At 35.9% G+C, this 26776-nt stretch overlaps 3 protein-coding genes across 10 annotated transcripts in view; 2 read left to right on the plus strand and 1 right to left on the minus strand.

The window, feature by feature from the left end:
• The window catches only part of crybg2 (crystallin beta-gamma domain containing 2), a 29256-nt gene extending 13267 nt beyond the window's left edge, over positions 1-15989 (plus strand). Inside the window, exons 4-22 of the mRNA XM_052584961.1 lie at positions 3182-4847; positions 7667-7714; positions 8817-8935; positions 10435-10645; positions 10914-11053; positions 11147-11273; positions 11378-11413; positions 11515-11654; positions 11975-12101; positions 12862-13016; positions 13154-13280; positions 13580-13612; positions 13782-13894; positions 14026-14155; positions 14290-14429; positions 14540-14663; positions 14759-14917; positions 15031-15190; positions 15545-15989. Coding sequence (XP_052440921.1) covers positions 3182-4847; positions 7667-7714; positions 8817-8935; positions 10435-10645; positions 10914-11053; positions 11147-11273; positions 11378-11413; positions 11515-11654; positions 11975-12101; positions 12862-13016; positions 13154-13280; positions 13580-13612; positions 13782-13894; positions 14026-14155; positions 14290-14429; positions 14540-14663; positions 14759-14917; positions 15031-15190; positions 15545-15633 — 3844 coding nt within the window. The 3' untranslated portion in view covers positions 15634-15989. The remainder of the gene's footprint in view (positions 1-3181; positions 4848-7666; positions 7715-8816; positions 8936-10434; positions 10646-10913; positions 11054-11146; positions 11274-11377; positions 11414-11514; positions 11655-11974; positions 12102-12861; positions 13017-13153; positions 13281-13579; positions 13613-13781; positions 13895-14025; positions 14156-14289; positions 14430-14539; positions 14664-14758; positions 14918-15030; positions 15191-15544) is intronic.
• A 554-nt stretch (positions 15990-16543) lies between these two features.
• On the plus strand, positions 16544-21884 carry anxa14 (annexin A14). Of its 7 annotated transcripts, none has more exons than XM_052584966.1 (14): positions 16544-16600; positions 17106-17281; positions 17636-17720; positions 17861-17963; positions 18056-18144; positions 18518-18631; positions 18773-18863; positions 19036-19115; positions 19279-19317; positions 20112-20202; positions 20615-20722; positions 20829-20884; positions 21415-21522; positions 21623-21884. In XM_052584966.1, the coding sequence occupies exons 3-14, from the start codon at positions 17679-17681 to the stop codon at positions 21680-21682; spliced, it is 981 nt and encodes a 326-aa protein (XP_052440926.1). In that variant the 5' UTR covers positions 16544-16600; positions 17106-17281; positions 17636-17678; the 3' UTR covers positions 21683-21884. The 7 variants fall into 7 exon arrangements, with proteins under 7 accessions (XP_052440926.1, XP_052440925.1, XP_052440924.1 ...); XM_052584965.1 differs by having other exon boundaries at positions 16565-16678; positions 17109-17281; XM_052584964.1 differs by having other exon boundaries at positions 16568-16678.
• A 952-nt stretch (positions 21885-22836) lies between these two features.
• Positions 22837-26458, minus strand: LOC127979474 (uncharacterized). 2 transcript variants are annotated; one of them, XM_052584971.1, is made up of 3 exons: positions 26295-26458; positions 24647-24716; positions 22837-24595 (listed from the first exon to the last, which is right to left on the minus strand). In XM_052584971.1, the coding sequence occupies exons 1-3, from the start codon at positions 26349-26351 to the stop codon at positions 24081-24083; spliced, it is 642 nt and encodes a 213-aa protein (XP_052440931.1). In that variant the 5' UTR covers positions 26352-26458; the 3' UTR covers positions 22837-24080. The 2 variants fall into 2 exon arrangements, with proteins under 2 accessions (XP_052440931.1, XP_052440929.1); XM_052584969.1 differs by having other exon boundaries at positions 22837-24716.
• Positions 26459-26776: the final 318 nt, after the last annotated feature.

The raw sequence follows: 26776 nt of genomic DNA on the forward strand, positions 1-26776 counted from the left end.
GATTTAACAGAACAATGTAATATATAAATGAAGAAAAACATAATTGCATTTTAATTATTTAAATTTATTGTTCATAATATTTCATGCAGTAGTTAATCCTTATGTTTTCAGCCTTATTGATAAGATATTCTTCCATGCATCATAGAGGCATCAGCTTTTGTTTGATTGTGAGAATTTATGTGTTTCATTCAGTTCATTTTATTTCAGTTCACTTAACTTCTGTTTGGTTTTATTTATCAGCCTCTGTTAATATAAATGTGTATTGCAAGGTTTCATAGAGTACATGACATTGTCAGTCTCGTAATCTTTCAGACACCCTATCAAATACTCCCATAAAACCTGTCACATTCATGAAAGTCATACATTTCAACAGCTTAGGTTACAAATTACAGGCAGCAACATCAGTGGAAACATATTTTTCAGTGCAAAAATCAATGCAAATTCCTACTGTAGCTCTGAGCAATGCCTAGTATGTGGATGTCTAGAATGATTGCAGTGATGCAAGTGACAGACAGACATTATGAAAGACATCCTCAACCTTGTCTGCAAAATGTGGCCCCCCTTACCGTGTTCTTATTTGCATACTCTAAGCTCCAGCCTTGTTATCAGTGCTGTCAGTCTCATAACAGAATGTGAAATGTTCTTGCCTGGAAGTGTACAGTAAATGTGCTATTTAACTTTGTATTTGACATTTAAAAAATGCAATAACACATACTTAAATGTAGGACATCTATCCATTACCTTATTTTAAATTAATTACCTGGCTTATATATGCAATTTTAAGAAAATTCCAATGTTGAGCCTTTTTTGGCATTTAAAAGCTGAAATAATCCCTACAATTACTATAGTAAACTGTGAAGAATAAGCCTGATAATGTATAATCTACAATTCATAGACAAAAAAAATCCACCCCTTTTGATTACTGACTCAAACAACTCGGACAGGCTTTACAGAACATTCCATCTTAATGAATCTGAGATTTCTGAGAACAGTATGATTGTAAGTAAAATGTGCTCATGAAGTTGTAAAATTATTCTGAAATGGGCACATTCAGTTTTTAATCTGCTGTTCTTCTATCAAAAAATGTAACTGAAAAGTTAATATAAATTTATGGTGGAGCGAATGTGTTAGGCATGTTCATTTGGGAATGAGTGCTCACACATTGTTTAACCCTTAGCATGCACCTACCAAGAGTATTTTATTTACTATAATAATATAAAAGATTTAAAGAATTGCAGTGCATTGTTATAGTATTACATTTGAATTTTTATTTTATAAAAATTTTTTTAAAGAATCCCCGAAAGATCTAAAATTGAATTACACCCATGGGGGGAGGTATTGCTTCATATCTGGAACACAGACCTTTGACTTGATCATGGTTTTTAACAAACAAAAAAGCTCAAATATGCTTGTTAGTAACCAGTTGGCAATTAAAAGAGACCAATTCTGTTACAGGAAATGGAGACTTTAAGCTGCACCTTAACTGACATGGACAATTATAGATATCTCTGGTGTGTCACATAGAATGTCAAATGGCTAAACACAAAAAAATACATTCCTAATGCACTGACCTCTAATCCAAAGGCTGTAAGAGAATCAAGGTATCTTAAATAGACATCATGAAAGAACACTTATATTTAGGCAATAATGATTTTTTATTTATTTATATTATCTCTCCATGTGGTGAGCACATGCGAAGCACAAACCTGAGCTTGGCCACCACCCAAGATCAGAGCCACAACAATTCTCACAATGTAGACAAAATGCTCTGGAAATTCACCTGAACTGCTATGTAATATATAAGTAATTATGTATTTATGTAGGCCCAGAATTTTATAACACAAGTGCATATGGTGGTGCAGTATAGCTAGTGAGAATTTCTTAGAATGTTTATTAAAATGTATCAATTATTTCTTAAACCGCAAGGAACGGAAGCTGGAATGTAATGCTCAGTTCTAGCACCAGGGGGTGTGATTTACCGTAGCAGATCCAGAGGGACTAGTTCTGCCAACTCATAGAACTTGATACCTCTCCCTTTAAATGTAGCAGGGCTAAATGCAGTGGAAAAATAAACTACATGACATGCAGCACCTTTTTTCTCTGTTCTCAGAGTTAGATTATATGAAGCGACACTTCCTCTTTATCTTGTCTTTGTTTCTTGCCTTTAATCAAATTATAATTGTTTCTTTAATATCCATTAGACATCGATATTTCTTCATTCTTGTGATGAAGTGGAAATAAAGTAAAACTACTGATGTTATGTTCAAATGTGTGCAGCTGTATGGTTTGATGTGTATATTAATCCTAGTATATAACACGTGAGCATTCAATTTATACTATTTCTGTTTTCAGTGTGATTGTGTGTGGAATGAGTGTTTAATTTACTATACATATTCTGTGACTAAAGGAGACAGCATTTTTGGTGTTAGTTCTTTCTTATGTCTGTAAGTTATAGCCCAGACAAATACATACACTATATAGCCCTTATTTTTATTGGTGGCATCATAATGCCATGTCAGTTGATAGTCTATGACAGGTAAAAATGCACTACAAAGATGAGAAGACATCGCTTTTAAGGGTAGTGATACATGGCATTGCAATTATGAACTGAATCTTTATATATAATGTTGAAAAAGATAGCACCACCATACCACTTGACATTTTACACATTTATTGACTATACTGTTATTGTTACATGCTGTTATTACATAAAATAGCATGCATTAGTAAATTTTTAATGTGGAATAGATTCTGAAGTTCCACTCACCTTTTTAAAAATGTATAAGGCTGTGATTAATTTTGAAGTGCCCTTTAACACATAGTTTCTCAAGAAACTCAGCAATGCACATTGCAAGACACTCCCATCTACTAAAAAGGGACAATTATTCCTTGCATGGTCTTCTACTTTACATGTGCATTTGTATGCAGTGCTTATTATTCTTCTACTTTAAATATGAATGTATTTATTCAGGGATTCATAAACCAAACAAGCGTCAAATTCCATATCACATGAACAGAATCTGTTCTTAAAACTACAGATGTCAAGGTTCTCCATGTTTATTGTTCATAGACCTCAAGTGTGCAGTAGTCACGTGCCGTACTATAACATCTTTAAAAGCTTTGAAAGCTTTTAAAAGATGATTAATGTTTTTTCTATTTGACGTTTACCCTTTTGTTCTAGGTTCTTTCATGCATCTACTGTTCTCAGTACAGTGACTGAAGAGTCAGAAACAGAGAACCAAGCGGAAACTGAGACTGGATCTGATACAGACATGAGCTCTGGCATTGCAGTGCTAAGTACAAAGCTCAGTCGACCATCATCTTCTCGAGAGGGCAGAGAGGATACCATGGTGGTCCGCAAAGTGTCCCTGGTCAGCCCTGACAAAGAGGGCACCTTTGGGAGCTATGGAACTCCATTGGACAGCGTTAGGCTTAGAGATCAGTCAGAACCAAGCAAAGCCAGTCCTGAGCTTGAGAGGAGGTGGAAAAGTCTCCATTCTAGCTCTGAAGAACAGCAGTCCAGCTTCACAGCAAATTCAGACAACACGTTTACAGAAAGCCCATACCTGCGTTCCTCTCAACTGACCCCCAGCAATGTAAAAGGAGTCTACACATCTCATTTCCGCTCTCATGAGACCCAGCCTACTGCATTCTCCTCAGAGACAGACGGTAGCCAAGACAGAAGTAACTGGAAAGTTAGGGAGAGCGAAGATTGTCAGAGTAGTGAGAGTTACACTGGTAGGAGGAGCTGGGAGGAGCTTACTTTACCTGTAGCGAGAGAGGGAGAGGGAGAGCAGGAGATAAGAAAAACAGTCTTTGACTCACAGGCACATTTCGATTCCCCGTTGATGATCGTGGAGGCAGATGACTCTGATGTTTTCCAAGCTACGCGGGTAGAGCTGATTCCCTCGCCTACTGACCCTGAGCCGGAGCCTCTTTCTTCCCCATCCATCTCGGAAATGGATAACCTGGTAGACACTCTCAAGAGCATGGAGCGACCGGTCCGGCAAAGGGTTCAACGCACCCCATCCAACACTCCCTTCTCTTCACTGCCACCTATTGATGAGGATGCACCAATCTCACCCCCTACTCCACTCTCTCCTCGTACTCCAATCTCACCTTTTACTGAGCCCAAGTTGTTAAATGGAGTTTCTAGTATGCCTTTAGACATTGGCTTTAACTGGAGTACCCCCAAAGACATGCGCTCTCCATTGACCATGATGAAGGAACAGCAGCTCGGAGAGACCCAAAATCGGGGGCTCTCTCTGCCTATGCGAGCATCAGCCCTCAGCAGCATCGTCATGCGCAGGGGCTCCCTCAATGATCTGAGTCCTGAAGAAAGTCCTACTAAAGGACTCTCGAATGGAGGCTCATCTCGCCTGGAAAACAGCTTCTTCTTCCAGCCAACTGAGAACGGCAAGGCATCAAACCGCTCCATCTTTCGTGCAGCCTCTCTCCCTGAGATCAGCCCCAGTTATGAGCGGATAAGCTCAGCAACCAATGGATCTGACACCTTGCTCGGTTCCCGTTTTGAGCGCTTCTCGCACCTCACATCTCCATCAAATTCCCTTAGTGGGATCGCTGAAACTTCTCGAATAAGCATGGCTCCATCTGTCCAACACAACTCACAAGATACCTCCAGTTTTGACCACATGTCCCCTATGGAACTTTACCGCTCTCTGCCCTCCGAAACGCTTCTCAAGAACTCTCAACCTTTGGGTCTTCAGCGCAGCAGTAGTTTAGACGGAGGTTTTCTAATCAATGACACCAAGAGCTTCCAAGTGGACAAAAAGCCAGAACCAGAGCAGAACTTACTCCTCAAATACAGAGCCTTCCCTGATGCATATGTGAGTATTGCTTTGTCACAATGCATATATTTTCATCATCAAACACATAGTCACTAAAAGAGTAAAATATCTTTGAAACACAGTGCCATTGTGAAGTTTACCACAATGAGAATCAGGGCATGGAATCAATGAGAGTGTTGTTTTCGTATTATGTCACTACTCTGTTTCTCCCAGTCCTAGTCAGCCACTTAGTGTAACCTGATATGAAACCACTTACTATGTTACACAATGCTTGGTGTATGTGGATTGTTTTAGACCTCAAACGTCCGATGAGCTTTGTTTTTAGACCGGGACAGGTGAAGGATGCCCTAAACCTAGTCTACTCAGCCTTGTTCCTTGATATCTTTCTCCATTCCAACCCTCCTACATTGTTATTATTATAGGCTGCGTCATTATAGTTGCAACTAAACCCTGCAAAAACACTCTGCAAGACTCTCCGGGAGTTGGAATGAGCACCTCAGCCTTAAACCTCAGTGAAGGAAAGGCTAGAAGGGGTGTTATGTCACCTCACCAATAAGGGTTTACAATAGAGATTAATGGGAGTATACATTACCTCAGTCCTCATGCAATATTCACATTTCCTCTTGTCCTCCAAAAGGGACACTGAGCAGTTCTGTAGAGTCTTTTTTATTACTGCCTATCTCTACTGTACAGAGCCTGAGTTTGCAAGTCAAATTTTGATTATAACCAAAAGCAGCTTCACCAAAACTGTAGTTTGGTTAGGGTTTGGAGACACTATTTGAAGGAGTTACCTTAATCTGGTAAAGGAATCATGCTCATTTTCACTCCTCGGGTATTTCTCAAATCCAAAAAAAAAAAGAAGACTTTTGAGAAGTTTGTCTTTAGAGAGTAACTTCAAATTATCACACACTAACACACAGCTTGACCTCTGTCATCCACGTCATACAGATCTTGTTCTATGTTGACATAGAGTGTTGACATAGAGTGATGATGTTGAGTTATCTGACAGATCAACCCACATCCAACTTTATATTACAATTCAATATGCAAAAATTGATATATTTGTCACTTGATGCAACATAAACCCATTTAAAGGATTATATAACAATATCATAATATGCAAACCCCCTAAATAATACTTGTTTGGTTTCCCGTAATTATGCATGGAGCAGTGTTCTTCTTGAAATGATATATTTTCATAACACCAAAATGAAAATTGATTGACACTGTATATAATTAGGCTGGTTTCCTATTGACAGCATTTCTCAAAGCATGATTGTGTAAGACAAAACAGACAGTTTTTGCCATTTGAAAAACCATGGGAATAATCAAGCTGAATTGGCACTTTTTTCAGTAGGCAGGGAAAGAAGGAGAGGCTGATGGAATGTGACATTATTATCTCACTGCGTTCGCTTGGTCTCCTCTAATTAGCCTTGATAATTTTCCTAGGCAGGCTATATCAAGTCCCACTCAGACACACCTTTCTTTGGGTTGGCAGTAGCTTACTGAATATTTGCCAGTTGGAACAGGCATGGCGAAAACAATTATTTCTCCTTGATGCTTCACACATCCCTATAGGCTACAGTATATAGACTCATTTTCAGTTTCAGTAAGGAGTAAACAGCACTTCATATGATTGATGTAGCCGCTGTAACTACCAGCAAAAGGCTCCATAAAAGGTTATTTTTTAAAGGTTTAGATATATCCAGAAGTTAAAATTAAGACCCACCCCAAACAAAAGAAGGCACATTTAAAGCAGCATGTGCAAGTCGGCTAGATATGTATAAGATGTCACATGCACTGTTCCACTGAGTTGATAGATTGACAATAGAGATACCAACTACATCTCACACCCATTTTCACTATGCATATTTAAAATATCTGACATTCTGTAAAACATATTTTCATGATATCTGACAGTGAGACTGACAAATGGGTGGTTTATAGAGGTATAGCATCTGCATTATGCTCATGTATTTGACTTTTCACTGAGAGCATCCCCATATGCAAACAGAGACATTTGACTCGGGCTCTTGTGTAATGTTGTCTTAAGTCTAACCTTGCCGTGCCTCATTGCAAGTGCAAAGGCACGTCGCTTGTCAAAGTCTGGGAAGGGCTTTTCATCACCTCCTACATGCATAAATATGCGGCATTTGCAAACAAACAATGAGCTCTTGACATGAAATGTAGAAACATTACATTCATCGAAAGCCATTAATCCACACAAGAACCTCATGACCATTTCACCTGATGAGCTGACCTATTTATTTCCATTTCAAAAAGCCAACAAATCTGCAGTGTAGATGTCATTCTCAGTTAGTTTTTCCCTAATGTATATATTTTCCCTGAGGAACTCTAAGTACAATAAATACCATTCAGTAAATTTTTGCTGCATTCCAGTGCTTTTTTAAAAAGAGTCTGGTGACAATAAGGTCGTGGGCCTCTTGCATCTTCCTGCGTTTGATCTTGAGAGGCAGAAACTTGTAGAAATACTTGTTCTTGTCAGATGTTAGGTATAGGAGTGTATTGTTTTCTTGAAATGCCAAAGTTGATAATCAAGGGATCTAAATTTCAGTACAATTAGCTTCTTTTGGAACATGCTTAATTCATTTAATTATGTGACATGAACCTTTGAACTGCACACTGTGTAAAGGAATGTCTGATCATGTTGTCTCTGTGGTTTCTGACTGATCTTATCATAATAGTGTTATATTTTACTTATCACTATAGAGCAAACATACTCTGAACATTTTAATTGTAATGTTTTCTTAATATAGAAGTTACTCACTATTGTGTTTATATCTGTGTTTGTTTGAATGAGGCTTCATCTCATTTAAATATTCATTTTCTTTATTTAGCTCACAAAAGAAAAGGAGCATGGCAAGCTCAATCCACGACCTGGCAAGGTGAGATGTTTCACACAAATGTCCTTTCTTTTCTTACTGATATAAAATGAATGGCTTAACTGATCCTAGACCAAGCCTTGCATATATTCGCTCTACTGCATGTGCTTATTATCTTGAATAAAAAGTGACAGCATGTACCTGGTTTGCACTTGGGAGGAAAGCCTGAGGCTGGTGTTTAAGAACAGGTGGGAGATATTGGTGGGTGTGTAATAAGCCCACAGTGTTCTGCAGATGGTGCTAATAACATGTTGAGACCCACTTCATCTGCCAAGCACACGTTTGGACAGTCACGGATTATAAAAAGAGAACTACAAATGACATGACTAACAGCAAGTGACATGTTCTTTTTCAAATTACTTTTAAAAGAAAAGATACGTTATGGATTTTTAGTACTGACACGCCAAATTTGTGTTTTCTACTTGGAGGTTAGAAAATAAAGTGATTTATTTATTCATTCATTCATTCATTCATTCTCTACGGCAGAAACATGCTTTCCAGAACATTCATGTAACATTAATTTGTATGCTATTGTATAATATAATTATTCATATCATCTCAAAAGACATGGTTAATTATTTCTAATAGCGCTTTTAGCATTCACTCATTCAGGTTTGCTTTCTGGTGGAAACCACAATAACGCTTTTCCAGTATGCATGATTCAACTTGCCACGGTGACATTTACTAAATGTGTGTTTTATATATTTGATAAACCGTAGTTTTTACGATTACATCTCTACTGAATTAGTTTTGGTTGACATTCTTGTATTGTTCATAAGATGCAGTGTAGAAGATTTAGAAAAGGTCACCGAAACTGGCTTGTCAAGCTTGATCTTGCATATTCTTGTCCTTTCCTTCTCTGAAATTGTTGTGTGTGTAATACTGCAGCCTTAAGGTTTTTAGACCATAAAAGTGACTTTCAAAAGTAGGACAGTGCAAATGGATATGTCTTACTGTCAGTGCAGGACAAAGGAATATTGTCCCTTGTCCAATATCAGCACATCTGCTGCCCCTAGTGGTTGAGATGGTTAAATATTAAACAATGCAGTCTTTGTAGAAAGGATCGGTGGGTCTTTTTTTAGTTGTTTCTTTTTTTTTCTGTTAGATGTTAATCTATGACAAGCCCGGAATGACCGGTGAGAGAATTGAAGTGCGTGGTGATGTTGTGGACGCCACACCATGGGAGTTTACAGACACTATTTCAATCAGAGTGATCAGAGGAGGGTGAGTGGCAAACAAACATTGAGCACATCCTTGCTGACCTGATATGCTCACATAAGCTTTCACATATAAATGTAATTTCTCTTACTTCTGGTGTTTGTTTTGTCCATAATTTTAAATGTGCACTTAAGGGCACAAGGTTTTGAAGATGCATATGTTTGCAGGCAAGATACACTACCATTCAGAATTTGCTTCTGTGATGGCAAAGCTTAATTTTCGGCAGCAATTACGCCATCCTTCAGAAATCATTCTAATCTTCTGATTTGTTGCTTCTTATTATCAATGTTGAAAACAGCTGTGCTGCTTAATATTTCTGTGGAATCCGTAATACATTTTTTTCAGGAGAACAGAGTTTATTTGAAATCTTTTGTTATAATGTTTAAGTCTTTACTGTCTTCATCTTTAAATTTTTTTTTATTGGGCGTTATCCTGCAACTACAGAGCAGTCTTTGTAATAATTACTTAAATTATTAATAATGCAAAATATTACTGACACAGAACAGTAAATATACAGGAGTAAATATTAATTCACAATAAATAATGTAGTCACATGGGCTAGTGAAGCGAATCAGACACATTCCACATCAGTCTTAACATGCAGACTCTCCCTGCCTCCCAGCAATAAAACACCTTCATATCACTGCAAAATATAATTAACTGCAAAAACACACAACTCTAGCTTATATGCATTATTGAATTATATCTTTTTATACTAACAGGAGCACCTAAAATCTACTGTTTCATCTATCTTTTTCACTGATGAATGTTTATGCATAAGCAACTTCATGTTTCCTTAGTAATTTATCTGAGTGATCAGTCAATGTCAGATGTATTGTAGTTTGACATACGATGTCATAACATACGTATTGTGTTGTTACAAGTTATTTTGCTTCATTAGGTGTCAAAACACATGCATTTCAAAAAAGGGTCATAAGTTTTGGTTGATAAGATTTTTTTTAAATATTTTTAAAAGAAGTCTCTTTATTCTCATTAAGGCTGCATTTATTTGATAAAAAATAGAAACAATAATACTGCAAGATGTTACCATTCAAAATATATTTTTTATTTTAATGTATTTTATAATGTATTTAATTTCTGTGATGGCAAAGCTGAGTTTTTACTATAGTCTTTGGTGTCACATGATCCTTCAAGAATCATTATAATAGGCTGACTTGGTGCTAAATATATATTTACTATTATAATCAATGTTACATTTCATTTACATGTTATTGTAAGGTGCAATTCTCACCATTAACAAACCATGAGCTACTTTTGCTTCAATAAACTCCTAATTTGCTGCTTATTAATAGTTAGTTTTGTAGTTATTAAAGGTATTAGTTAGGGATGTAGAATATGTGCTTTTGAAGTACTAATAAACAGCCAATATGATCATAATATGCATGCTAATAAGTGACTAGTTAATAGTGAGAATTGATCTCTGTACTGAAGTGTTATCGTATGTTCTTTTCCTCACATTATGTCTTCTGTTTTGTCTTCCAAAGTTGGGTGTTGTATGAGAAGCCAGAATTTAAAGGGGAAAAGATCGCTCTGGATGAGGGGGACATTGAGCTGACAAACCCATTTGGACCACCGGATGAAGAAGTGGATTATCAGCAGAATGGAACAGCACATGATCCTGAGGAAGAGGAACATGAGTCCAGGTCTCAGCTAAAGAGGAAGTTCGTCATCGGATCCATACGGCGAGCAGTGAGAGTATGTCAGACTTGTGTTTACATTTCTTGTTAGTTGAAATTCAAGTTCGTAAACATTCTGCTATAGACAGATCATAAGAGCTGACATTGTTTTAGCTTGTAAATGTGTCTGGGATGGATGGATTCCTGTTTCCATATTATGAACGGTTTAAGGGCTCCACCTTGTGTCCTCAAGCGAAAATGTGCTAATATTTTGGCGGGACTTCTACAGACTTTTTAGGAACTCAGGATTGAGTAAGTAAATCCTTTTTTTTTTTTTGTCTTTCCAGGATTACAGCGTTCCTGAAATCTGCCTTTTCCCAGAGGAAAATGCAGAAGGCAAGAAGGTCACATTCAGAGACACGTCAGAAGACTCCAGAATTTTTGGCTTCCCAGTCAAAGCAAACTCCATCATCATCAATGCTGGGCTGTGAGTGATCAGTGCACCTTATTCCAAATTCCATTCTGTTTGGGCTCGGTGGCAGTGTACATTTGTTAACATCATGTGTTTGATCTCCTCCAGATGGTTGGTGTTTGCAGAGCCCTTCTTTCAGGGTGTCCCGCGAGTGCTTGAAGTCGGAGGATTCTCCACCCCAGCCGCCTGGGGCGTCACACATCCATATGTGGGCTCCCTACACCCGCTTAAAATAGTGAGCATTTCCTCCTCAGTCTACTGTCCTTTTGGGCAATGATTCGACAGCAGTATCAGTAATAAAATGAGGTATATTAATACAGATGTTTTTGTTTTTTTTAGGGTGAACCTAGAGTGGAGAACCTCTATGAGCCAAAAGTAAGTGTTTCATCAACTGCCACCTAATAAAGTAGTAATGTATCTGATGTTCTTTAAGGGATCAGTGATCATTCATGTTTGATATGATTTGTTTTCAATAGATTGTGCTCTATGAAAAACCATATTTCACTGGCAAAAGCAGAGAAATCTACAGCAGCATGAGAGATTTCCTGTCAAGAGTGGAGAAGCAGCAATCATTGTTTGTGTTCAGTGCAGGATCCCTTAAAGTTATTGGAGGCTGGTGAGTATTGATATTATGTGTGTTTGATTGAGAATAAAGTGAGGAAGAGAACAAGAACTGATATATGTGACCCTGGGACACAAAATGTAGGTAGCACAGGTATAATTGTAGCAATAGCCAACAATACATTGTATGGGTAAAATTATTTATTTAAATCATTACGAAATTAAATAAAAATGATGTTAATCTCATCTCATTTTATGGTTTTGTGGTCCAGGGTCACATATATACTATGCATAGTATGCAGGACTGTATCTGACTTCTTTTTGTTGTACTGTTCTCTATTCTGTTGTGCTGGACTTACTCAATCTCTCTTCTAGCTGGGTGGGCTATGAGAAGGAAGGTTTCCGGGGTCACCAGTATCTTCTAGAGGAGGGAGAGTACCATGACTGGCGGGTTTGGGGAGGAGTGAACTCAGAGCTGCGCTCAGTCCGAGTCATCCAAGCTGTAAGACAAACATTATGATAAAATCTCACTGAGATTCATACCATTTAGTTAAAAAATATATATATATATATTATTATTATTATTATATATATAAATTGAAATATTCTGATGATAATAATAATATACAAATTGAAAAGATTAATATTATATTAATGTTCTACTACTAAAAGTAATAATATTAGTAATAATAATAATAATGTTTTGTATATATTATTGTTTACATAATTTATATAATTATATTATTTACATATATTTAAATAATATATCATATATAATTACATTTCTGTGACAAGCTATAAAACCATGTAAATGTCTATACTGAAAATTATAGAAAATATGAATATATTATATTGATATACTACTACTATTAATAACAATAGTAATACAATAGACGTTTTAATAATATATTTTATATATAATTTCTGTGATTAACTATAAAGGAATGTAAATATATATACAAAAAATATATACATTTGATTATATTAATATACTACTACTACTACTAAAAAAATATATAATATGTGTTTTAAAATATTTTAAATGGAATTTGTGTGACTAGCTATAAATACATGTACATTGGTTTAAAAATGAAAATATTTATATATTTTATTAAGTAAATAAATAAATAATTCACTTTTGAATTAATTTATTTAAGCTTGCACAATATTTTGGTGTTTAGAGCATTAAACATTATTGTACACAAAATTAATAGATTAATTTTAAGTGTTCTTTTTAGGACTGTAATATCTGCTTCTTGTAGGACCTCTCTGAGCCCCTGCTGGTGTTATATGGCATGCCTGAAGAGGAGAAAGCAGAGAGTGAAGATCCCACGTTTGAGGTGACAGAAGCTGTCGCAGATGTGGAGCTGTTTGGGTTCGGTGTCAACACTCGCTCCATCCACGTGCTGAGTGGAGCGTATGTTCTGATCTCTCTGTTTCTCTGAGTCACCATAGATGCCTTCCACATGCAATATCTGATAGTTATTGTCATAATGCAGTCGTGGTAGATCGAGGCAAGTTTTAATAAGTATGTACATTTCTTCCTTTCCTCAGGTGGGTAGCCTACTCTCATGTGGATTTCTCAGGTAACCAGTACGTCTTGGAGAAAGGCTTCTACAATAACTGTGAAGACTGGGGCTCTGGAGACCACCGCATCTGCTCCATACAGCCCATCCTCACAGTAAGTCAGAGGCGTTTCATTATTCATTCATCTAATCCAAACAGTTTATGCATGGACTATTGACTCAAATTGTGTATGGTTAAAAATGTTTCACATAAACAGTAAAAATTAGAGAATATTGAGAGGTATCATCATAAATTCTTGTGCATTATTTGATAACCACCTGCAATCCAGTTAAATGTGCTGAAGTAGTATTAATGTATTTGTTCAACATGAATTGTTTCATGAATTCCTCTGTGAATTTCCATTTAATAGTCTGTCCTTGATTTCATTAAAGCGGTTGTTCTTGTGTATTTCAGGCACCTAGTGAAGAACCCAGCTTCAGAAATGAGGTAAGCTGAGTCTCTTGTGTTTACCTAGGCTGCATTTAACTGAGCAAAAATACAGTAAAAACAGTAATATTGTGAAATATTATTACTAACTAAAATAACTTTTTTCTGGTTTTAAAATGTAATTCCTTTGGTGGAAAAGCTGATCTTTTTGTTTTTCCCTTTGCTACAGGTGCTGCTCTACTCAGAGCCAGATTTCCAAGGCAGATGTAGGGTTTGTCATCAGAACCAGGAGTGTTTGCCTGAAAGGCTCATTGTTAAGTCCTGCAGGGTGGTGGGAGGAAGGTTAGTGAGAAAATTTAAGATGGGGTAAAGGTTTAGAGAATACAGTATAGAGTGGCCGCAAAATTTCTTTCAGTGACTTCTTTGTGACACTCTGAATTTGTATACTGAATTTTGTACTCTGTTCATTTCAGTTGGGTGCTTTATGGAGAAGAGAAGTTCACAGGAAACATGTATGTTCTGTCTGAAGGAGATTATCCCAACCTGACCAGCATGGGCATCCCAACTGACTCGGACATTCGCTCTGTCAAAGCAGTTCCAATGGTGAGAAGAAACTGCTTTCTTGCTAAATATATTTCTTGAAAAGAGGTGGACGGATGATCCAGTGAGAAACCTGTCGACAAGTGATTTTACCACATATATCTTTTTTTTTTTTTGCCTGTTTTTCTCTCTTTCAGACCTTTTCAGTGCCGTCAGTCTCACTCTTTGGACTGGAGTGCTTTGAGGGTCGGGAGGTCACCATCGATACACATATTTTCAACATGCGGGAGGAAGGATTTAATACACATTTCCTCTCTGTCAGGGTCAATAGTGGTTGGTGAGTTTGCAGTGTTTCATATTATTGGTTCATATTAGTACATTTGAGGTTTAATGACTATTTTGAATGACATTTTCTCATATATCTAAACCATGTCAATCTCTTTGCAGCTGGGTGTTATGTGAACATAGTAACTACAGAGGGCGCCAGTTCCTTTTGGAGCCCATTGAAATCACAAACTGGCACAAATTCAGTTCCCTTTCCTGTATTGGCTCCTTGTATCCAATCAGACAAGTTAGTATCACCTTCACATGACCAATTTTTTGCACAAGACGACTTGAAAACAGCATTTCTTACATGTTTTTAATTGCGTGTTTATATCCCTATAGAAACAAAGACTGTTCCGCATCAAAAATAAAGAGACGGGCCACTACATATCCGTGCAGGGTGGTGTTGAGGACATGAAGACGGGCCGTGTGGTTGTCACAGAGCAGGTGGAGGCAATGAGTGACATTTGGCTTTACCAGGACGGGCTAATCAAAAACAAGGTACTTTCCACACCATGAAGTGGATGAGTAATGCATGTATAGTTATTTATTGTTTCAAACTTCTTAAAGTCAGCCCCTCTCAGATTGTTGATCATGTGCTCTCTGTGTGTCAGCTGGCTCGAACCATGAGTCTGCAGGTGATGGGTAATGTGGAGTCAGGTGCTAAGGTGGTGCTGTGGACTGAAACACGTGTTCCAGTGCAGACATGGAGAGCTCAGGTCAGCGGCACAATCTCCAGCATCACCTTCCCCGGAATGGTGCTGGATATCAAGGGTGAGATTTAGTTTAGTGCTTTATGCATAGCATAGCAAAATGTTTCTGAAGGATCATGCGACAATGAAAAGTTGTGACTTGAGTAATGCCTGTTGGAAATTCAGCTTTGACATCACAGGAATTTATGAAATTGTCAAATATATTAAAATAGAAAACAGTAATTTTAAATTGTAATAGTATTTCACAATATTACTGTTTTTACTTTAAATATAAAATATCTAAATTCCTTTATAAATATGTGGATTTAGACCTAAAATCATGATTTTGGCAACACATTTCCATATCCATGTTATCTGACAACTACTAAAGAGACAAAAAACATTCTCCAGCAATCTAATTACTCTTTTTTTACAGGGGGTAAGCAATACGACAAACAACACTTAGTGATTCGAGAAGAGAACGAGGAACATGCCAGCCAACAGTGGGAGCTGGAATTCGTTTGATCTCGCCCTCTCTCTCCTTCATCTGACCCCCTTCTCCTTCTGACTCCACCCACTCGTCCTGCCCCAACAACACAAACACTGTGATCTGATACAGCACACTATTAGGGGACCTCTGCTTTGAGTCATGCTTACGTACAATCAGAAGATGCTGGGCAGGAAAAGCTTCTCGTGTCAGTAGAGACTGTGTAATAGATCAAATGGATCAATGTATTGTCATTTAAAAATGACAAAGAAGCAGAGGTCGAATATCATTTAACATGCTAGTGTTCTTGAAATGTAAATCTCTCGCCTGTGATGTGTTTTATTTGCAAATAATTTGAATAAAACATATTACCTACAGGTTATTTACACACTAATGATGGTGCTGGTGGTTAAGTCACTCAAAAACTTTTTTTTTTTTTCCTTGCATCACATGAAAATCTCATCATCGTATATGCATCTGGCAACTTTCGAAGCATTCTTTTTTTTCTGCTCATTATATTTGTTTACAAGCTAATGTTATTACTGTGTATATTCTGATATGTAAGCTTTAATATCAATGCCTGCAATTAGATTATAGTCATTACAACTGGAGTGGATCCTTGCAGATTTCGGTCTGCACTGTTTTTTTCTTCTGAAGTGTGCTGATGTCAGTCAATACAAAGTCGCCATGTGTTTGGACAACCAGGAAACTTTATGTATAAATTATATTTTCAAAGCACAATGTGAAATATGTAACAGGGAGTGGCTTTAATTTTGTAATAAAACTGTAAAAAAAAATTATAATAATGATCATGTCGGAATTCACCTTTTTTTTTTTTTTTTTTGGCTATTGAAGTTTTAGTATCTGTGTAAATGTTTTATAACTGTTCATCAAAAACAGCTTGCTTGTATTGTCATATTTTTGTCATTGTGTCGTTTTAATGAGTTTCACGAGTTTCAGAGTCGGACTGGAGCGGCGAGGTCAAGAGTTGCGTGGTTGCTGCGTGTAAGATGTCTCTGATTATAGCTGCTGATAAATGACAAGAATGCAGACGCTTGTACTGATGCCATTTTGTATGTTCAGGTCTGCAAATCAAACGCCACACCTGATGATGTTGCTCTTTTGGGTGGAGGTCAATTCTCGTGTTATTTTCAACATTTGACTTGAGTTATGTACACAGTCGTCACATTCAAGTTCAGCTCCTCTAACGCCTTTGTTGACATTAATAACACGTTCACACATTTCTCAAATTACAAGCTGTTTTATGCAGCGTTTAGCAACTAGCGTCGAACTCTGTTTAAATGTAAGTTACATCTACTAATTCGAGAGTTCTCTTTCTTGGTAAATCAGAAATGGTTGTTTTGGGGAGGAATCTAGTCAGTTGAGTCTAACAGTTACGCAGGTTTTTAAAGTTCTTGTGTCTGGAGTCAAGGTTACACCCATGGGATATCTGATCTGACCTAAGCTATTGAGAGCTTGTTTAGTTTAAGACATCTTGTACTTTTTGCAGCAGGCGAGCCTGAGAAATACGGCGTATAGTGCTATTTATTTCTCAACAACGATTTAAAACCGTGAGTTTTCATCTTGCACTGTTTGAGAGGGTAGACCAGGAGTCACCAAAAAAAAGAAGGAAGAAAGAAAGACTGAAATATTATATCGGACCCTTCAATTCTGAGTCTTCAGCAGGTAAACTACTTTAACTAATCATCACCTAAATAGTATTTTTTAAGTAGGTAAACTAAAATTTCTTCTAAACATATTTGCTTTCCTTTCTTCTTTTTTTTCTTCTTTTTTTTCAGAAGGATCATAGTTGATTTCAATTAAATTTGCACTGATATTTTAAGTGAGAATGGAGTTAATTTCATTGTTTAATTATTTCTCTATTTTTGCTAAAATAATAAATTTATTTACATTATTTCTTGGAGAACAATGTGCTTTTTTTATTTTTGCCTTTTTTTTCAGTCTTTAAAATGTCATCCATAATTCATTGTGTCATTGTGAAAGTAAATGTGAAATTTTATTAGTGATTTTTTTTTTCAGCACAGCTTGTGCATAACTTCCTTTTACATTGACAAGTGCTATCATGGGGACAGAAGCTAAGTCACAGGAAACATCTCTACTTACGGTGAATGTTTTCATCTGTACATTTTTCTCTGAAACTCCAAATCATCTCAATCCTTTTGTTTTTCTAAATCAGGACTCTTTTCTTCTACATTCTCCATCCTCCCTCGCCTATTTATTTATTTATTTTTTATCATCCCACAGTCTGAAGGCATGTGGTGGGGCACCCTGGGGTCTGTGCGGCCCTTCCCAAATTTTCGTCCCGAGAGAGATGTTACAGTCCTACATACTGCACTGGAGAAGAAAGGTACAGCTATATAAATGCTCATGGGGTATGATTGTGGTAGTAAAAGTCAATCTGCTAGTATTCATTTGTACTTAATTGTTCTTACTTTAAAGATGTGAGCACAATTGTGAGAGTACTAACCAATCGCAGTAATGCTCAGAGACGATCTCTTGCCCAGGCGTACAAGAATCTCTCACAAAAGGTAAATCAGAAACAAATTCATCTCCAAATCATCACAAGCTAGTCTGTCTGTGGGTGGCGTTCAGGTTGTATTCTTTAGAGGCCAGTTACTATAAGAAGTGACCAAATGTCCCCGCAAGGATAGTGAAAATTAGTATCACATATAATTCCCATCAGGAAAATGCCCTTATAAACATACTAAACACTTTAAATAATGTCTTAATGTACATTTAAAAATAAAGGCTTGTGAGGATTTGGTTTAGAGGATATGAAATCTCATTAACTCAGTATAAAATCAATTAAAGTCAATGGATAATCCTTATCATGATACAGAAATATGTGTGTGATATGTGTGACATAACAGTGGATGGTGTGTGTGTGTGTGTGTGCTACAGGAATTGGATGCAAGTCTGAAGAAGGTTCTTTCTGGTGATCTGCAGTCTCTGATACTTGGACTGATGATGATACCAGAGCAGTTTGAGGCCTATCGCTTACGCAAAGCCATGGAGGTTTGGCATTAATCACGAGTATAGTGCTAGATCTATAGTGCTATGAGTATGCAATTACATGACTGTGTGGGTGATCATCAGCAAACAGTTCATTATAGTTCAGTATCCATTAAACTGTATTCATTTTTTGTGTGCGTTCAGGGTGCTGGTACAGATGAAGAAACTCTTTTAGAGATTTTGTGCACAAGGACACCACTGCAGCTCTCTGACATCAGGGCTGCATACAATCAAGGTGCTTTAGGAATTATTCTCAAAATGGATTTTTTTTTTATTTAATTAATGCAAATAAATTCTTCATTTTTTGGAGTGTGTCACATTTAACCCTACTCACACTGAAAGCTTTGGATATTGACATTGGTTTTTATAGTCTGTGTTTGAATGTTTCAACACTGTCACTATAACAGAGTATAAGCGGGATTTGGAGAAAGACTTGATAAGTGAAACCAGTGGAGATTTTTCAAAGCTCATTGTGGCATTGTTGAAGGTAAGAAGTGTTATGCCTCCTGCCTTGAATCGCAGTTAAATATTCATCACCAAAACCAATTTTACTTTGTTGATATACTACCATCAGTAGGCTATGTCAGTATCTTGTGCTAGTAATTATGCTCATTCTCTCAGCATTTTTCCCTCTCTCTCTCTTTTATCAGAAAGAAAATGGGCCAGAAATGATTGACCAGGATATAGCAGTAAGTCCATATACATTTACAACAGATTTGTCATTTTAGGATGAATGGTTCCTTTAAAAGATTTCAAGTGCTCTCAAGTCACCCTGCACTCCCGTGACTGCTTTCATGTCATATTAGGAGATTTAGTTAATAAACGTTTGACCTCTGGGGGCCTATTTTAACGATCTAAGCGCATGGTCTAAAGCACTCGGCACAGGTGCCCTCACTCAGTGCATGTCCAAATCCAGTCTTGCTAGTTTAACGTTCAGCGCACGCACGTGTGTACGGAATAAGCAAAGTGTACAAGCATTGTGCACCCGCCTATAGGCGGATATTACTAATGCACTCTTTAAAAAAACTAAGAAAAATATTGCGCCAGACTTTAGACCAGGTATGAGTTGGTCTGGCACAGTCTATTTTCAGTTCCTCAAAATAGCACTGCACCAACAATGCGCCTGAACACGGCTCTCTTTTTTAGACCAGCACGCCCATGGCCGCACAGATGGGCACAAATTTATTTGCTGTTTATTCAACACGATGCAAGACGGGAAAATGGGAACTGTGTCGGGCTGAATCTTGAAAAACCCTTGTGCTCATGATGTTGACTTTTCTTTGTTTGATATGTTGTACTGCAACTGAGACCTCTAGATGACCTCGGAAGCAGGATCTGGTTTTAGGAATTTCAGATTTAGATCACAGGGTTGACAGATAAACAGACTTTTATTAGAATTAAACTCCGATAAGATGCATATTTCATATACCTGATTGAATTGTGTAATTGAAATCAGTATAATTTTTTTTATTTTGTTTTACAGTCTTTATCTGAGGAGCTGAAAAACAAGAAACCTGCAGCTGATATTTGGATCAAAATACTCACCACAAGAAACCCAGACCATCTCAGAACTGGTGATTTGCAAGTGCTTTTTGTTGGGAAATGTCTTCAAAAGATGTGGAAAACCGTTCCTTATGAACATTTAATCAGCAAGAAAAATTTTCATATAGACACTAACATTTTTGGTCTGCATTTCTGAATCTAGAATTAAATTTAAGCTATTTCTAAATTTATTAGCTCATACTTCTGATGAAATTACTGTGCATGAGATGTTTCAGATAGTTTAATTATTACGGATTTATATCTATTGTTGGTAGTCCTAGTCTTTGGAAAGGTTGGTGTTTCTTGTATCATACACATTTGTAACATACAAATCCTTGGAACATATCCATCTGTACTGTTTAAGCCTTCTTGTATGGTATTTGTAAGGTTAACATTGATAAATATTTCCAATGTGTGTGAACAGTAATGTTATTTCTACTTTAGTGCTTGAAAAACTGGAGTTTGAAAAAGGCCAGACAGTGGAAGATGCTTTAGAGGCACATTTTAAAGGGCTCCTCTCTGGAGACCTGAAAAAGGGCTTAAAGACTCTAGGTAAAAATGGTTTGTGTGTGTTTGAGGATGTATTAATGCTTGTGTGCTCAATGTGTAATGATCAATTAATGTAAAATCAATTTATCATTTTTCTTTTTCTCATCAGTACGATGTATACAGAACCAGAATTTATTCTTGGCACAACGGATCCAAACTATGAAAGTATGATTTATTTGCTTTGTTTTAGAAATATCTTAACCATTAATTGATGCTACTACTAAATTATCTACTTTAAAACTTCTGTGTGCATGATCAGGTTTTACCAGCATTTTGGGCTCCAGATATCCTAACTAAGAGTAAAGTAAAACCTAAAATCATCTATATGTTGGCATAAAATACAAAAAGGATTATTTGAGGGTTCGGTATAAGGTTAGTGGATAAAAAAAATTAGCTCAATTTAAAATCAAAGTCTCAGTCTTCATAGAAAATGTTGTGTGTGTACACAGTTACAGTACTACTATAAACTTACTTATTAGTACAAACATTGTTTTGCATGGCAGGTATGTATCAATATAAAATTATATTAATTCCTGAATACAATAAGCTAAATCCATGCACAGCACTTGCAAATGCAAAACAGCAAGTTATTTTAAACAACATTACACGGATATTGGGATCACTGCTTGTTGATACACTGTATCATTCTCAGCTTTAGATATGTGTTGACCGATACTCTGTCCTGTACTCTGAAGGCACCGGTGGTCCAGGGTGTGATGGTGGCTCACAGTGAGGAGGATCTACTGAGAGTAAGAGTGGCATACCTTCAGTCTACAGGAACTTCACTGTACACAGCCTTACAGGTGTCCATTCACAAACACACACACACACACACACACCTTTATAACCAGTCTTCACCATCATTTCACCAACATGATTATTGTTTTCTTTTTTTTAAAATAGAAGCAGTTTAAAGGTGAACTCCAGCAGGGTTTGTTGGCTATATGTCGTGCAGAAGATTAGAAGAAATGCTGTGTATGACACAAATTATAAACATTTATGTGCATGCAGTGAAATCATTCCATTCATTTTTATTGCTGTTTAACAAATAAATAAAATAAAGAAAGAAATAAAATGTAACTGAGAATTGCAGCACTGTGTTTTATGTATCCCTGTGGAAAGCAATGTAGTTTAAATAATAAAATTTTCATCTTTTTTCTCATAATTTTCATCACTTTTTCATCTATATTATAATTGATTTACCAAAGCATTACTTTGTCTTATGTGGTGGAACTGGGCTTCCATGAATCGACTGAAATCTCTGGTTTATTGATTTATATTATTGACCATAAGAAATTTTGGTAACACTTTAGTATAGGGTCCAATTCACACCAATAACTAGTTGCTTATTAGCATGTCTTTTATTAACATATTGGCTGTTTATTAGTGCTTATAAAGTACATATAACGCATGACATCCCTAATCCTACCCAATACCCTAAACTTAACAACTACCTTATAAACTATTAATGAGCAGCAAATAAGGTGTTAATTGAGGCAAAAGTCATAGTTAATGGTTAGTTAATAGTGAGAATTGGACCCTAAAATAAAGTGTGACCGAAGGTTTAAAGGAATTTTCTTTTGATCATCACTATATGCACTTCCTCTTCAGTATCAGTATATAGCACGTAAAGCAAACAGGGTTCAGCTAATATATATTTCTGTTGATGGATGAAATACATTACAACAACAGCGATGAGAGAAAAAAACGTGGACAAATCATTCACTCTTGTTCAATGCGAATGCCGTATGTCGGAATATGAGCAGTCATTTATTCCGTCATTAATCGGGTGCTGATAGTGCGCGCACACAGAAGATTCCTGAATAGCACACGTTAATGTGTTCATAAACTAAAGGTACAATTTGTAAGATATTTGCAGTAAAATATCCAAAAACCACTAGGTTAGTGTTGTATATTTTGTCCGTCTGATTACTAACAATATCTCTAATGTTTTCAACTACTTGTAAATCATGAGAAAATTCCAATTCTAAACAGTGACACGGGGCAGTGCAGTCGCCTGTCAATGACATTAGTTACCCTTTGTTACCGCTTTTACTGAAACCACAGGACAACAGTGTCGTGGACAAATGCAGAAGTAGTGACAAACTTCAACTGGAAAGAGAAAGATAGAATATTCTTATTTTATTTTATTTTTTTGAAAGTAGGCCTATAGTTTTTCCATAAACATAGCACATACCAAACTGTACCGAAACCATGAATCTAAAACCGTGAAACACACCAAACCTTGAAAAAGTTGAACCATGCCACCCCTAATATATTCAAGTTTATTTGTATAGCACTTTTTACAATACAAAACGTTACAAAGCAACTTTACATTACATTCAATATTTGTTAGTTCTATTTGTTGATTCACACATATATATATATATATATATATATATATATATATATATAGATATATGTGTGTGTGTGTGTGTGTGTGTAGTGCTTGTGTCAAACAATGAATCGCAATTAATAAAAAATTTTTTAACATATAATGTATGTTTGTGTACTGTGTATATTTATTATTTATAGGCTATAAAAATACACACACATACAGGACGTGTGTGTGTGTGTGTGTATATATATATATATATATATATATATATATATATATATATTCTTACATTTTATATAAGTATATTTAATATGTAAACAACATTTTTCATATGTTTGTATTTATATATACAAAATTATTTTTTGTAATTCAACACGATTCATTGTTTGACAGCACTAATATACAGTAAAGGCCTATACATTATATATATATGTGTGTGTGTTTTTATATATACACGTTGTTTTTGATCATCATATTTTTGTGACCAGAAAAATACATGCACTCCCTCTTCAGTATCAGACTAGTAAACTTATTGAACCAGAAATATGGTCAACTAGATTATCTGACATTCTGATCGTGTAGATCTTGCTTGACTCATTTGTTTGATTCTTAGCCAAAGGTTTAAATAAAGGTTCCCCAGGGTGATATCATAAACTGAGTAAAAGGAATTGACTGACTTTGTTTAACCTATTTTATTCCAGAAAAAGCTCACTCATTAAACATTAAATACATCCATCACAATTTTTTCTCCTTCACTGAATAAAATGTAATTTAAAGGCAAATTTCATTAATTCATCCATAGAAATAGTTTACATTTGTCATCAAAGCTAACTTATTTCAAGCATTTCAGCATGAGCTGTTAAGTTTTGGCTTATACTACTATAAATGTAGTCATATACTGGTTATAATAAAAATAATAATTATATAACAGTATATACCTTCAATTATAACATATACTACAGTTCTTTGTTAAACAGTCAGGGTTTGCTTTTTTTTTTAGTCCAGGGATGAATCAGGTAATGCTCAATTCAACAGCATGTAAAGCAGGATGGAAAGAGTATAGCTGATGACGGAAACTGTCAGTGAGTTGCTGGATGATGCCGTAGTTGTAGTTGTAGAATCTACTCTCATTGGCGTAGTCATGGGTTGAGTTGTAGTTTTAGTTGTAGAATCTACACTTATTGGCACAGTGGGATGAGCTGTAGTTTTAGTTGTAGAATCTACACTTATTGGCACAGTGGATTGAGTTGTAGTTGTAGTTGTAGAATCTACACTTGTTGGCGTAGTCATGGGTTGAGTTGTAGTTTTAGTTGACGAATCTACACTTGTTGGCGTAGTCATGGGTTGAGTTGTAGTTTTAGTTGCAGAATCTACACTTGTTGGCGTAGTCATGGGTTGAGTTGTAGTTTTAGTTGCAGAATCTACACTTGTTGGCGTAGTCATGGGTTGAGTTGTAGTTGTAGTTGTAGAATCTACACTCGTTGGCGTAGTCATGGGTTGAGTTGTAGTTTTAGTTGTAGAATCTACACTTGTTGGCGTAGTCGTGGGTTGAGTTGTAGTTGTAGTTGTAGAATCTACACTTATTGGCATAGTCATGGGTTGAGTTGTAGTTTTAGTTGTAGAATCTATACTTGTTGGCACAGTCTCTGTCACATTAGCCTAGAGAACAATTAAAAAGGTTATTAACCAATGCCAATTTTAGATGTTAAAAATAAAACACAATACAGTGTTTGTTCCTCAGATTTCATTGCTGTGAATGCAGATTTCATCCCTACTACCATTCTCAATATTGTAGAATAATAATTATATATATATATATATATATATATATATATATATATATATATATATATATATAAAACAGGGTTCCTCAATAGGCGACCCGCACTAATTTCAAATAATTTGGCATTAAAATTGAAACCCCAAGGAAACTGCTTTCTTTTACTGTCTATGAAACTGCTGCCTCGTTCCATTTATGACGTGCTGACACAGAACTCCAATGATTTGCAATGCTTTGTCCAGTGTAGATATACGAAGTGACGGCAAAAACATGGCAGGTGCTAAGTAAAGAAAAGTGGACACTGAAAATAGATGATTCAAATGTGAATGGACTGAAAAACTGTTTAAAGAGAGTGAGTGATACCGTCTTTGTTATGGATGCTGTTTCGCGGTGAGTTCACAGTCTTAATGTGCTTGCTTTAGCTTAATTTATTTTAAAGATCTGAGGTAGAAATATCCATTGTTGCTTTAACTATGGCTATAAAGATCACGCAAAATAATATTCAATCTCACATTAGACACTTTTAACATTGAATAAAGCACATAATCATTAGGCTACTTGAGATTATCACTGTCATAATTTGTATGTTGTTCCTGCTGCGACTTCTAAAGTAGAATTCCGTGCCGTTTATTATTGTCACGTGTCGCTGTCGCAGGTGGTTAGGACAAAAACTACATGGAAAAGATTTTTATCGCGTCGCGTCACATCTGTTTGGGACACACGGTGTTGCAGTTTGATCCCCCCCAAAACATCTAGGTATAATAATAACAATGCTGTCAGATCTAATAATTGAATCTGCAATTAATGAATCTGGAGAGAAGAGATCCAGTCTGGAGATGAGCAGGAACAGTTGATTTGCATGGCAGACATGGAAATCCAGATGTTTTGTTTGTCCTTTTGTTTTTAATATTCAACAGGCAAAGTTTTTCTATATCTAATTGCAAAAATGTGTATAATTGTTTTAATAAACAAGACTACAGAAGTATATTTTTCTCTAATAAATAGATTTTCAAATAAAAATTAGACTTTTTTTTTTTAATAATGTCACAACTTTTTGTTGGATTTCTGGTTAAAACAAGAATTTAAAATAATTGAAGATAAACCCTCTAAAAACAGGTTTTATTAAATCGGTCCTTGCTGGGGTTTTTTTTTAGGACATTTTTTCAATGGAAAACCACACAATTATTATATTATATTATATTATATTATATTATATTATATTATATTATATTATATTATATTATATTATATTATATTATATTATATATTTTCCCAAAAAGTTAACTCAAATAGCTTTGATAAATGCTTATCAGAATTTCAATTTATCTTAATTTATTCAAGACCATCTGGTCACACATATTTTAATAACACATAATTATATTATAAGATGACAACAGTGACAACATGGAGTGTGAATATAAAACACACTAGTTTTTGATGGATGTATGTGTATTTACCTGAGCCTGGGAGACCAGTAGAGCCAACATCCAGAATTGTATGATCAGGCACTTCATGATGTAGAGAAAACAGTAAAATTTGCCACAGAGAATGAGATTTGCTTCGATACTATGTCAAAATGCGACAAATCCAGCAGCTCCTTCCAATGTGTTCTGTGGCCCCACTCCGCTCTTATATAGGGCTCATTTATGAGCTGTAATTATGTCATATTTTCACAGGTGTGAATTAGTGAAAACCACTCCCTGGTCCAGAATGCTACTGTTTTATGGATTTTTACTGGTTAACCTTTTCCTGTAAACAGAAATCAAACAATTATCCTCTTTGTCACTCACACTGTGCGGTAATATATGTCAAAAAAATACTTTTGCTTCCTTGTCCCTCTGGATCATGTGACCATAAAGGAAAACCTCTACAAATTAGTCCTATAATGCTCTCAATAAAGATATACATTTATAGTATCATTTAAACTCACAACCCAAGT

The sequence above is a fragment of the Carassius gibelio genome, chromosome B19 (genome assembly GCF_023724105.1).
Source record: "Carassius gibelio isolate Cgi1373 ecotype wild population from Czech Republic chromosome B19, carGib1.2-hapl.c, whole genome shotgun sequence".
Taxonomy (NCBI): domain Eukaryota; kingdom Metazoa; phylum Chordata; class Actinopteri; order Cypriniformes; family Cyprinidae; genus Carassius; species Carassius gibelio.

What these genes read in the sequence shown, in the direction of transcription:
- anxa14 (XM_052584966.1), top strand. Translation starts at nt 17,679, where the DNA reads ATGGGGACAGAAGCTAAGTCACAGGAAACATCTCTACTTACG. An exon ending in GCTTACGCAAAGCCATGGAG is followed by an intron (nt 18,632 to 18,772) that starts GTTTGGCATTAA and finishes GTGTGCGTTCAG; the next exon opens with GGTGCTGGTACAGATGAAGA. An exon ending in CCCAGACCATCTCAGAACTG is followed by an intron (nt 20,203 to 20,614) that starts GTGATTTGCAAG and finishes TTTCTACTTTAG; the next exon opens with TGCTTGAAAAACTGGAGTTT.
- LOC127979474 (XM_052584969.1), bottom strand. Translation starts at nt 26,351, where the DNA reads ATGAAGTGCCTGATCATACAATTCTGGATGTTGGCTCTACTGGTCTCC. An exon ending in TACTGGTCTCCCAGGCTCAG is followed by an intron (nt 24,717 to 26,294) that starts GTAAATACACAT and finishes ATTGTTCTCTAG; the next exon opens with GCTAATGTGACAGAGACTGT.